Genomic DNA, 13,075 nt, shown 5'->3' with positions numbered 1-13,075 from the left:
ATGTTGTGTTGTAGGCATGTGTGTTGTGATGGACAGGATACACAGATGGAGTGGCTGACCAGTATTTTCAATGCACAGGTAGTACCTTGGTCTGAGGCAATAAATTTTTTTTTCCAAAAAAACCTCCACATTTCGTATTTAGTAGTACACTGTTGAGTTTCACCAGTAATTTGTACTTATTTTGAAACCAGTTAAATTAATGTATCTTAGGATGGTCTGTATGCATCATATATTGTAGCAAAAGAGATAATGCTGAGAAGCCAGTAATGGACTATGGACTATTAGCTTAGTGCTTAAAGCTATAGGTAATAACTGCTCCACATTTGAGCTGTAGTTTCTTGGAGGAATTCATTAAGTTCTCTTGGGCTCGCTTTTGTGTTGCCCATCACCCATTTGCCCATAATCAGTAGACATATTGGATGACATCCTATCCTACTGAAACCACCCATTCTGTTAAGTCAAATAGAGAGATATCTGCTACTTGGTTGTAGGGAAGTTTGAATATGGTTTTGAGTGGCAATTCCAGGAGCATAATACATGAGAGAGAGAGAGGATTTTAACACACTTAGGATTAAAGGAACTGCGGTGGGTGAGAAGGATGATCACCCAAGTGGAGCAATGTGTACACAACCGTTCAGTGGGAATTTTGAAAATGGTTTATATTTGCCTCAGAGGTGTTACTCCTTTTTTCCAATAATAATTCAGAGCTAAGTCATTGCTTGTAACAGTTGTCAAATGTTGACTTTACAATTCTTTCATAAAGAAGCATTAAACTTTACAGATTAAGTCACTGAGACTCAGAAATATAAGACAGCATTTAAATGGGGTGCCTGTCTCAAAATTTAGATAGCAAGGTGTTTTCATTGCCAGAAGTGAAGAGTATCCAGAAGTGTGTATCTGTACTTAGTTAGGTGCTTTTGCCATCTGGCATTTTATTTAAAAATTTTTCATTGTTAATGTATCCAATGTTATAGAAATTAAATGTGTATGATTATCCTGTCCTGAGTATATAATACAAAATGAGCACATGATTTTTGCAGTCCCGAATATATAATTGTAGACTTTGAAGAAGAGTCTGTTTTTGACCTTTGTAAATAGTGAAAATGGGAAGTGTAATGTGTGTCTTAAAAGCAATAGTCTTTTCAAAACCTTGTCTTATTCAGCTCCTCCAAGTGAAATAACTGGTAGCTGTTTCCATGGAAACCACAATAAATCTGAAGTACATCTCATGAGAATAACAAGGGTAGTGTCTCAATGAATAGGTTCACAAGTTATTGACACAGGTTGCTTAAAAGCAACTCATCCAAAGCTTAGTAACTCTGTCCTAGTTCTGTTGATGCACAATCACAAGAAATATAATGTTACAGCTCTGACCAGCAAGTTTGGAGTAAAACATGGTTGTTTAATCAATCTGGAATGCAGACATACCAGAAGCAGTTAATATATTTTGGGAATTTGTTTAAACAGAATAATTCATGTTGCTACTTTTTTTCCCAACTTCAACAAATTCCTCAATTATTTTTTTTAAACTCGTTATGTATAATACACAGTATCTAGCGTAACAATATCAATCGGCTGTACTGAGGAAGAATTTTTATTCAGCATTCTAATCTTTAGCAGCTGTAGTAACACTATGAGTTAATTGTACCATTAGGTGGTAATGAGACACAACTGATCCATTTTTTTCATGCTGTGAAATCAGCACATGAGGATGCAATAAGTCATGCTGCAAAAGATTATCATAAAATCTCAGAATGCTTTATGCATATAAGTGTTTGCCTCCAGTGTGAAGTTAATCCTTATCACCATTGTAGATAGGGAGGGGGGAAAAACAAGGTTTTAAGTAAGTTAGATTTGTTATATTGAATCAATATGTCAATGATGGGCATGTTTACAATGCTTTCTGTTTTTATACAAGACACATTTCCATGATATTTGGACATTTCTGTGAATAGATGTTCAGATAGGAAGGCTATTTTATGAATGGTGTTTTGAACCTAGATTTAAACTTCTGGGTGAATGTAAAGAAGACATACAGGTGTCAATATATTTGTATTAAATTATCCAAAGATAGTATGTTTGCAGTTAGAAGTGAAAGAAGGATACCTTGGTGATGGAGACCCATTTTCTTGTAATTGGAAACTATTGCTACTTAGCTGCACAGCATGGTTTTCTGGGAAGTTATTGCACAATAATCCTTTGTTTTTTCCCTACTCTGATGAGGTAGGTACCATACTGTTTTTAACTGTTCTCTCCCAATAACTTAATTGTTCTAGTTCTCTGGCTTAATTTGGAGCAGGTTGGCTTAGTATGGAGATTATTCATTTTCTATTATTTTAATTAAAAGGTTTTTAAAAAAACCCTAAAATATGATCATGGTTTTCTTTCGGAATGTAGCATGAACATCTCAGGGGATATGGTTCGAGCCTAGTCTTGGATTTTAATAAAAGTAGTCTGGATAAAAGAACTTAACATAGATATCTAGCAGGTAGGACATTAACAGAAAGATGGACAAAGAAGTCATTTCCACTTCTAATTTCTGTGTGCATATATTCCATTGTGAGACTGACAGGCAAAGCCAAACTTGGCAACTGGATGAAAATACACCTTCAAATACATGGGCAGTAATTTGTCTACTTCATACTGCAATTAGGGGAACTTCTGTTTCTTTGCTTAGAAAGAAATTTTGTTATATGGCATGGTTTAAGGATTCTTCAGGGCTTCTTTCTGAAAGCCAATTGATTCTGTGACCCTCTGACTAAATAATTGCATGAAGATTTCTTGCAGCATATTTCAGGGAGAATTTTAAAAAGTTTACAAAACTCTTGAAGAATTTCAGAAATAACTAGAAGTCAAGCACTACATATTCTCTCTTTAGTTGCTTTGAAACAACATTCTATACCCAACATGACTACTGTCATTCTTGGATAAATGCAACACAAACTCTGCCTGTTTCTCTGAGCTCAACCTTCCAAGAAACCTTCCACCTTATTGAATCCACCAGGGACTAGTGGTATAACTAAGGCGTAGTTAGAGTTCTTTAGTTATGGTATCCTGGAGGAACAAGCTGCAAGATTTAGACATGCCAAAAAGGAAGAGTCAAAGGTGATCGCCCAGTTATAAGCATGGGGCATGGGTATATATTGTCTGAATTTAGATGCCATGTACTAAAGACAGTATAACCATGGTCCTTCTATTATGTCTGTCACTTTGTGCTTTGCAAGACCAATTTACAGATTTTGTTTGCTGTTGAATAATATTTACAAGGTGGACTTGGTATATTATCTGTCCATCCACTGAAAAAACAAAGATGTTCTGATATATTTCTATTCACAAGAGCTACCTACCTAAGTTAGAACTATTAATAAGCAAAGTTTAAGCTGCTGCATGAGTTGCAAATATTGATAATTTAGTTAATTACCATTCTATTAAAAAACCAATAAGCATATTACAAACAGGGTGGCATCCACTAGGGGGACCCACTAAAGACCCACATTTAGCCCCCAGCTGACCACCTTAAAGTCCCTAGGTGTCTAGGGGTTCTATAATTAAAGTCCTCAAGATGTCTGTGTTTCACCGACTGGACATGCCAGCACCTCTCGAACTCCTGGCACTGGACAGTGCCTAACTCTCAATTGAAATCACACACTAAGCATTTCCTCCCACAGCTATCTTGGCTTTGGGGCTTGTTCCAGGAGACGTGCCAAAGCATGATTAAACCCACACAAAAAAGAGCAAGAGATGGTGTGACCATGAACCCAATGCTTAGAGCACTCAAGATGTGAGGCACCCAGATTTATACTCTCTCTCTGATTTGTAGCAGGGATTTGAAATTGGGTTTCCCATCTTATGGGTGTGGTCCCCTCTGTCTCTCCCATTGAAACTGTCTCACTTTGTTCAAATATATTGATTGGGCCCAAGAAAATTAGTGACTCTATAGCTCATTTGTTAGGATTACAAAGGTGGGAGGGGTAAGACACAAGTTCAAGTTCTGCTGTTTCAACGATTATTTCTGCACAGTGGAACAGATTCATCAGGAGAGTCTGAAACCAGCTGAATGGTTCAGTCCTGTCTTCCTGGTGAATCCATCCACAATTCTTTACACTAAATATTCTCTGCTGAGGACCTTTAACCCCTTAGGGGAGGGAGGAAAATATGACTAAATCTTCTGAACTACAACTATTATAGTGTTGATCTAGAGGATTTACGTGGTGTTGCTTGGGTCCTTGTGTGGGGTCAAGGCATGGGGTTGGAGGTATCAGGGAAGCTCAGAGCAGGGGCTAGGGAGATGTGGCGGGAGGTCCGGGGAGCCCTGAACCCAGCTGGAGCTGTGCTGCCCTGCTGGCAGCTGGTCCTTGGGTCGGAAGGTGGGAGCTGTGGCAGCATGGGCAGCTCCAGCTGGCAGCTGCTCCCCAGGAAGCTGTGACAGGGAGGGCTGCTCCCTCTCGCCCCGGCTACCTGGTTTTCTGGTCAGCTGGGTCTGTGCTGTCCTGCCAGTGGCTCCTCTGCAAGGAGGTTGTGGGGGCCGCTCCTCTGGCTGGCAGGCTTCACCTCCCCCTACCTGTGTCAAGGGCTGTGACCGGGGGTGGGTAGTTTGGGCTCTGGCTAAGGGGTAGTGGTGTCACTTTACTCTGGCCAATGACCTGCAACAGGCAGAGCTGTGGGCCTAGTTGGCCACTTTCTTACAGGTGCTCCTCTCCCCCCACTTTTTTCTTTAATGAAAAACAATCAGATTCCAGGCACATCCGAGTATCCTGGCACAACCAAACCCTTACCTTGCTTTAAGTTATGATATGAGGAAACTGCATACCAAATTTGGTGGTCCTAGCTCTTACCATGTCAGAGGAGTTCTTGAACAAATGGACTTGTAGGCAGGTGGGCAGATAGACAAACATTTCTACAATATATAGAAAGCTTAGTAGTATAAATGGTCCCTTATGTTTAAGCATTTATTTTCATATTGGGTCTGATAATTGTATTTTTATGTATAATTTATGTAGAGTTTTGGAACTAGAAAGCAAATAGATGTATTTGTTTTTCTATATATTCATTTTTCTATTGCCAGTAGTTTTATTTTGATATTTTGCTATATAGTGTAGAGGGGAACACCTCTGGAATGTAGGTGTTCTACTGAGACTTTAAGGCTCTGTTCACTTTGCATCTTGCAATCCTCCATCAAAAATTCCAAAGTATTTATATAAATATCAACGTAATTATAAAACGCATGTTCCAGTTATCTTAAAAAAGTCATAGTTTTATGTGGTGCTACAGTGTAGCACAGTATAGAGTCTTACGGAGACAATTTTATACCTAAAAAGTGTATATATCATAATAAAATTGCTAGCCAAGAGTAAGGAATTTTGTTTTTACAGCACAGTGATATATGGCCACCAGCTGGAAAAACAAGAAAACAGTCTATAACTAAAAATCCAAAAATGGGAGGCTTACCATTAATTCCCATTCAGCAGGAGAAAAATACTTCTAAAACCAGCAGAAATGCAGAGGTAAGCTGGTGGTTTAAGTTGTTGTTGAATTTTAATTGCAATGCAATATTTCATTGTCCTTTTTAGAGGGTTCAAGAGCAATTATCTCTCTGGGGTTGGATAAATGTTAGATGTAGATGTTTCTAATGTTCGTGTCCTCTGTATTGTTCTGCCATTAAAGGACAATATAATTAAAGGCATAATGAGCTAGCTGTGTGTCAAGTTGGTAAATTAACACTGGGGTTTTTTAGTAAGAGCCACTTATTAGAATTAAATGGGATTTCAGCCATTAATTTTATTGCACATTAATAGTTTTTTTAAATAAAGTCCTTGATAATTAAGTTGTATGTGTGCACTCTACCATAACTTTTCCTATCTCTAAAGCAGCTTTGCACCTTTAAGTATCTGTGACGCAGTTGGGAAATGTCAGTCCTAGTGCAGGATGAGTGTGCCTGCATCCTTTATGGAGGATGAGCGTAATCTCTGGTCTATTCAACCCATGTCTATGGGGCTACCCACAGTTGTGCAGTTGTGTGGTCCTCTGTTCAAAATCAGTAAACTCACCCTTAGTTCACAGGTTAGTGTGTCCCAATGGCCAGAGTCAGGAAACTCAAAGTCAATAAACTCGCCCCGACCTATAGGGCAATGTGGCCGAATGGCCAGAGTCTGTAAACTTGCCCCGATATCAAGGCAGTGAGTCCCACTGGCCAACATGAGTAAAATCACTCCACTCTCTAGAGCAGTGTGGCCCAATGGCTAAAGTCAAATTTGCCCTGTCTACAGGAGAATGCAGCCTAATGGAAAGAGACAGTAAGCAGGCCCTGATTTCTGGGAGGTTAGAGGTGGGAGATGTGGGGCACAGGATCTTCTTGCTGCCCAGGAGGGGGACACAGGCCCTCCCTCCCCATCTTGACCCTAGCCACAGGCCCTAATAGTGGCTGTAGCTTCAGCCACTAAGTTAGTGGTGAAGTCCCTGTGGGATCTCTGGAAGCTTCTTACCATCAGCCTCCATTCTGGTGAGGTAGGTTCCAGCCCAAGAAAACTTTTCCCCAAATAAATTTGTTACTCTTTACGATGTCCCAAAACTCCTCACAAATTTTTACTGCTGGTTTGGTTCTATTAGCTTTACAAAGCCAACACAAGTAAGACGGTAAAATGGATTTGTCCATTCTTGTGCATCCTAAGAATTGCTACTAAATTATGAGGTATACCTGTGCAATCCCACTGGAGAAATAGTATTGCACAGATTTAATTGAGGATAGGATTTGATCTGATCAGTTCTTGTTACTGGTGATGTTCAGAAGGAAAAAGGATCCTAGTTTGACTTCCAGATTCTCATTATTATACCCATTTTATTTCTGCAGAGCTGGCAGTAAGGGGGGAAATATCATTTTATTGTAGACGTTATATTTTGACAGAGAAATAATTGGGAGGACAATATAGTAATTCTTACGACAGGGTCACTGTGCAATAGTGTTTGATACATGTTAGTGGTATGGGAAATCATTTAGCTCTTTATCTTCTGTGTAGTCTTATGCTATGCTTTAATTTGAACTGCTGGATTTGGCTTAATCAATTTCATGGGTTTTGTACAATATAAATTATACATATGCTGGGCACATACCAGTGTCAGTGGAAAAAGTTCTCTGTCTGAGCAGTATGGCTCACTTTAGGAGGAATACGTGTTGATCTAGTTGTTTATGTCAAAACAGAAGATACTTTTCAGAAGTGATTATTTTAGTCCTTTCCCAGTTTCATGAAGGAGAAACTATGGGGAGAGAGTCTAGAAAAAGGGCGCTCACTGTATATAATTTAGCTGGGCTCTTTGAAGAGTTTTAAGTAATGTAATCACTACTTTGCTTCTCAGAAGATGCAAAATGGAAGCATGGTTTTGTAAATAAAATACATTGTTCTGGGTTGAGTTCCAATGTACTAAATTTAATGCATGGCTTGCTGACCTTTAGAAAGCCCTCTTTGGCCATGTTATTGTATCTTCTGATCAAAATTGAACCCCTCATTTGAAGATTCTCTTATTCATGGTCATCATATTTACTAATTGAACTCCATTTATTTTGTAGAATTTTTAAGACCTACTGTGCAGGCTTCATATAGTTAACATACAGTACATGCAAAATATGATCAGTAGTTAGTATGACAGAACGACAGCAGTGAGGTTATTGGGTCTGCTCCTGAACTCCCTTACACATTTGTGTACAAATTCCTGGCCACTGACAGCATGAAAATCCAGTAACCCTGTTATTACTCCCTGTTTTCATTTTGGCCTGCAGAGAGCCAGGGTAGAACCTCAGCTGGTGTATATTGTCATAACTCTATAGAAATCAGTGGCGGTATGACAGCTTACACCAGAAAAGGTCTGGCACATGTATATAAGCCAGTTTTAGCACATATAGGGGTATGAGGTCACAATACCTTAGTCTGTCTAAGGTCGACCTTTCCCTCAGCCGGGTATCAGAACACCATAATTCCACAAGCATCCCCTGCTTAGTTGTTCCTGGGTGAATTTCACTCAATGAATGAGAACTGCAAAGGGGGAAAGGGTTTTTAAAAATGTCTTTAGTTTATTTGGCCCAAAATGCAATGTGAAAATATTCCTTTAAATATTTTGTGATTGGTGATGCTGCTGAAATTTTAAGAAGTTTAGTAGACTAGTTCAGTAAATGAAGTATACAGGAGATGGGAGCTCACTTCACTTACGATGTATTTTGTTCCTTTTTACTCCTTCTTGCCCAGCTGTGGGACTGGATTACATTCTGAAAGGCAGTTAGCCTGCTTTTGCTGTTTGTTTGACTGTCCTAACCATGCAGACAAGGTGTGCACCGTCAAGAGTGACATGCTCAGGTCTCCTACACCCTGGCCTGCTGATGAGGGGGAGGGCAAGGGAGGAAGTTGCACAGGGGTCCAGCACTTCAAAGGGGCCTGGAGCTTTGGCAACAGTGGTGGCTTGAACTCCGGGCCCATTAAATTGCCATGGCAGCACTACTCCATATGGCTGTGACTGGGGAGGGGGATGGCGGGGGGTGCCATGGTCCAGGCAGGGCTAAGGGCTGAATGCTCTTGGCACCATTACGTCTGCTTTTGGCCCTGTCCGTTCTGGGGCACAGAGCTGGGATCCCCTCATGCCTTGCCCTAGAGTCCACAATGGCTGTCATACCCACTCCTACTCCAGGGGATACCAAACTTCTTTCCTTGATGCAGTAAGTGCTGCAGGCCACTATTAACACTTCTTAAGGAAAATTATTAATTTTAATTATATATAAACTGACACTGCAGCAGAACAGTGAACGTTTCCTTTCCTTTTAAATATAAATAATTGTAATTATACCAATCCCTAGCAATATGTGCTCAAAGAAATGCTTCATGATCACTAAAATCAGCAGTTTTAGTAAGATTACACTTTAAAAAAAGTTGAGAGCAAAATATGTGTTGTTCAACCAGGAAAACACAACTGAACAACAAGCAACACAACCGTGTAAATGATGTTGCTAAAACCATTGCGTTATTTCATTTTAAAACAAAATAATTGTGTACTTTGAACACTATTTTGTGTGTTAATTTTTTTTTTAGTGTAAAATGTGAATTTCTCCACTGTATGGGTAAAGACCCAAACCTATTCCCCACTAAAGAGAAAAAAGTTACATTTTGTAAATGCAAATATGAAATGACTTACAGACCGGGAGTCATCTTCAAGACATTTATGTGCCTGCTTCCCCTTGCAGGGGATGTATATCAGTGAGCTCAATCTAATTTCAGCCAGCTCAGAGAATGGAGAGGAGGTAGCTGGGGCAGGGTGTCAAGGCAGGAGCGTAACTGAGGGTGCAGATACAGTACCAAAGAGCTACTGCAAAGATAGAGAGTAGCTCAGGATGCTGGCAGCAGTATAATTCTGGGTATAGGCAGGAGCTAGCTAGGGGCTGTATGAAAAGAGGAGTTTAGTTCAGAGTGTGGGTGAGGGGCTGTGTTTTGAGGGGGTGCAGTAGTGCGTGGCTATACTTTCCCTCCCTTGCTGGGACAGTAGGAGCAGCTCCGTTCTTCGAGGCTGTGTGCATGTGCTGATTCAGGCTTGGCTGTGCCTTCCAATACCATGACTGTGGCCGGAACTATTAGCTGTTCTGCTGTTCTGTTTTTTTTTCTTGTAAGCCACTGAGTTAATTGATGAGAGGAAGTCCACAATTTAAATATGGTTCAATAGTGTTTTAATTTGAGCCATTTTATTTCTGATTTCTTATCTTTATTAAGCATCTGAAGTGGGAGTCCAGAAAGCTGACACACTGTGAGCAAGATGAAAATGATGACGTAGAAGAAAAAAAGAATTTAAAACAAAGGGCATATATTGTGCAGCAATGCCTAGAGCGCAAGGAGGAGAAAGCGAGAAGCCACACAAAAAAGCATCGAAGCTTGATCTGTGTCGAGGACACAAGTGCTGACGTTGCTGACTTCCACCAAAGTCCCTCTAAGGAATCAAGGACCCTGAAGAAGCATGAGAACAAAACAAACAAATCTACTTTGGAATCTGAGAAGTTGCCACCAAATGTTATTCAGGAACTAAGTACAGTTCTGCAGAAAAACCGAGCTCTCCATGAAGAAATCTAAAACTGGTTTTGTAAGAAGCAGATATCAAAAGACTTCATTATTCCAGGCAATCAAAAACTTGTTTTTAATGTGTGTGTATAGTTTGTACAGTATAGAGACTCTGAAATGTGTTTATATACAGCTGGTGATTTTTAAATGACAATTATGTTTGTGCTGGTAATGTGACATAATTTAAGATTAAACTGAGAGTGTTAAGTATATAAAATTCTTGGTAGGAAATCCAGAAATTTCATCCATTATGTTTAATGCAGAATTTAAGGAATTGCTCTAACCAGAGGTTTTCAATTAGTGAAGACTCTTTAAATGTTAAATATAGTTTATGCTCTATATGTTCAGAATCCTTTGGTAACTACAGGGGAAATTTTATAAAAGAGGATAAAGCGAGTGCATATATTGTGGTTTTCTAATATGTAAGAATGTGTAACATAAGATCTGATGGCAAATCTTCTATATAAATATCCTGTTTAGTTTTGTTTTTTGTAAGTATATGTGTGTACATAGATGTGGCCTCTGATACAGCAGAATCAAGTGAAAATAAAAAATAAGAAAAAGGAAAGAATACTTGTTGAGATGCCAAATTGGCTCTCGTATCCTAAAGCTATCCCTGTATAATGTAGGTGTAGTATATTTACACAGAATCAAAAAGAAGATGTTAAAACATTTGAGTAAAATAAAAAGGGGCAGAAATTAGAAGTCTTTCAAGCAGCTTTATTTCATGGAAACTACTAAATCTAAATTACAGTGTCTTTTTTTTCTGCTACACAAGTTGAAATAGATTTGAAAGTGGATCTAGGGTTATTGCTAGCTCATATGATCAGAAATGTTAGGTGGAACTTTCTTTTGGTCCCCCTTTCAGATGGGACTAGCTTGCTAGTGACAAAATTGTTATCTGAGGGTGATTCATTAATCAGATGCAAAATGAATTTCCTTACGAACAGATGGCCCAATCGCAAAACCACTCATCAAATCAGCACTAATTCATCCTGTTACAGAAAGGTCAGGAATGAAATATGGAGATTAAGTTAGCCTTTCATCCTTAGAGGTGGTCTCAGCAGGTCAAGATGGAGCAGTATACTGATAGAGGCCGGAATATGTGCTCTCTCTCTTTCAAGGATAAAGAGAGGCTTCAGGCTCTACCAGTCTGGTCAGGAATACTTAATTCCTGAGTACTGGGGAACTGCCATATTTCATCAAACTTTCCTGACATGAATGGATGTCTTAAGCACTGTGGTGATGTCACAGCTACTTTGAGCAGTGGTTAGCATTGAACACATCAGTCTGGAGGAAATTAATTTAGAAAGAAAAAGAAGCATCCTTCTGAATACTCGTGTCTTGGTAACCTACATGTCCTGAAAGAAAGGGAAGAAAAATTGCAACTCAATGAGATTTTATAATGCTTTGTTTTTAATAGTCTGGTGGAATGTAGCAGTAGCTTTTTACTCACTGCACTTACCCTTTTGGACCAGTTTTTAAATCCACAAGCAAGTTTGTACATTTTTTTTTTCCACTGAGCACATTTAATTATTTTCTTAGTCTTAATTTGTGGCATGATCTTAGGCCCCATTTGCTTAAGAGAGTGCTGAATGTGAGATATGTTCTTAAATGTTTTCCTCAATCAGGCCTGTCTTTGTGGGAGGGAGGATATTTCTGTAAAGTGCTTACGTTGTCTGTCTGAGACTGGTTCTGAATTTCTGGTGTACAGATATTCATGTATGTCTACATTATTTTCTGTCCTGACTAAATAATATTGTGTAGTTAACCTCTTATTGTATTATTAAATCTCTTATTCACTCTAATGCAGAGGTCTTGGGCATAATTAGAGTCCCACATTAATGGATGAAAATGGAGTGGTGGGAGTTGTATGTTGGATGAGTGTGCCAGCTTTTAACTAAAATACTACAAGAAAGTCTTCTAATTTTGATTATAGCTTGCACAGTTGCTGCAAAGCATACCTAAAATGTAAGGAAAAAGTTACTTGTTTGAAAACAAAATCTGACTAAACATTGTTTAGTTTTCACTTGTGGTTGAACTGCTTGAATTTATGTCTGTTGGGTCATCAGTGAAAATGTTTCACCCAAAGGATAAATACTCTTTCAATGATTTCTACATGTCATATGTATTATATGAATGAAGACACTGTTTAACTTAAATGCAGCTCCTGTAATAAAGTGGAAGTGTAATTAAATTCATTTCAAATTCATCACTTGTGAGTCTCTGATTTCCATTCAAATTATTATCTGATGTTCAGTCAGTTTTGCACTGACCTCTGAACTGATCTAAGAACTGAAGAATAAATGTATGTTATCTGTAATATTATCATAATGGCTCCTGTATGGTATGTGTCATCTGTGCTGGAGTGGGAGAGAAACTATTTTTCAGAGAATAAATATTTTCTTTAAATTGTGTGGTGTAATCACTTCAGGAAAAAAAAGATCAAATCAAGTGAGGTCAGTATTTCCTATCAGCATTACCATCACTTCCAATGTTTACTAGGCTCTTAGAAGGCATTTAAGGGTAAATTACAGCTTAATAACAGCACAGAACACTGAAAGCCATGGCTGGTGACTGTAAATAAACTTTATGGGACACTTGAAAATTTAGCCACACCAATGATAAATGAACGTAGGAACGGCCATACTGGGTCAAACCAAAGGTCCATCTAGCCGAGCATCATGTCTTCCAACAGTGGCCAATACCAGGTGCCCCAGAGGGAGTGAACCAAACAGGTAAGGATCTCTCTCCTGCCATCCATCTCCAGCCTCTGACAGACAGAGGCTAGGGACACCATTCCTTGCCCATTCTGGCCAATAGCCAATAATGGACTTAAACTCCATGAATTTATCTAGTTCTTTTTAAAACCCTGTTATAGTACAAGCTTTCACAGCCTCCTGTGGCAAGGAGTTCACAGGTTAACTATGCATGGTGTGAAGAAAAATGTTCTTTTATTTGTTTTAAACCTGCTGCCCATTAATTTAATTTAG

The 13,075-nt window shown here is 39.0% G+C and overlaps 1 protein-coding gene across 2 annotated transcripts in view; it reads left to right on the top strand.

Annotated features, from left to right (window-relative positions):
• Positions 1–12,294, top strand: part of ARAP2 (ArfGAP with RhoGAP domain, ankyrin repeat and PH domain 2) — a 198,016-nt gene extending 185,722 nt beyond the window's left edge. Inside the window, exons 31-33 of one of the 2 annotated variants that reach the window (XM_074992587.1) lie at positions 15–78; positions 5,373–5,504; positions 9,741–12,294. In XM_074992587.1, coding sequence (XP_074848688.1) covers positions 15–78; positions 5,373–5,504; positions 9,741–10,094 — 550 coding nt within the window. In that variant the 3' untranslated portion in view covers positions 10,095–12,294. The remainder of the gene's footprint in view (positions 1–14; positions 79–5,372; positions 5,505–9,740) is intronic. The other variant, XM_074992588.1, reaches the window with a different exon arrangement.
• Positions 12,295–13,075: the final 781 nt, after the last annotated feature.

This window comes from Carettochelys insculpta, chromosome 4 (genome assembly GCF_033958435.1).
Source record: "Carettochelys insculpta isolate YL-2023 chromosome 4, ASM3395843v1, whole genome shotgun sequence".
NCBI classification, from domain to species: domain Eukaryota; kingdom Metazoa; phylum Chordata; order Testudines; family Carettochelyidae; genus Carettochelys; species Carettochelys insculpta.
This window is presented reverse-complemented; position numbering and strand designations above follow the sequence as displayed.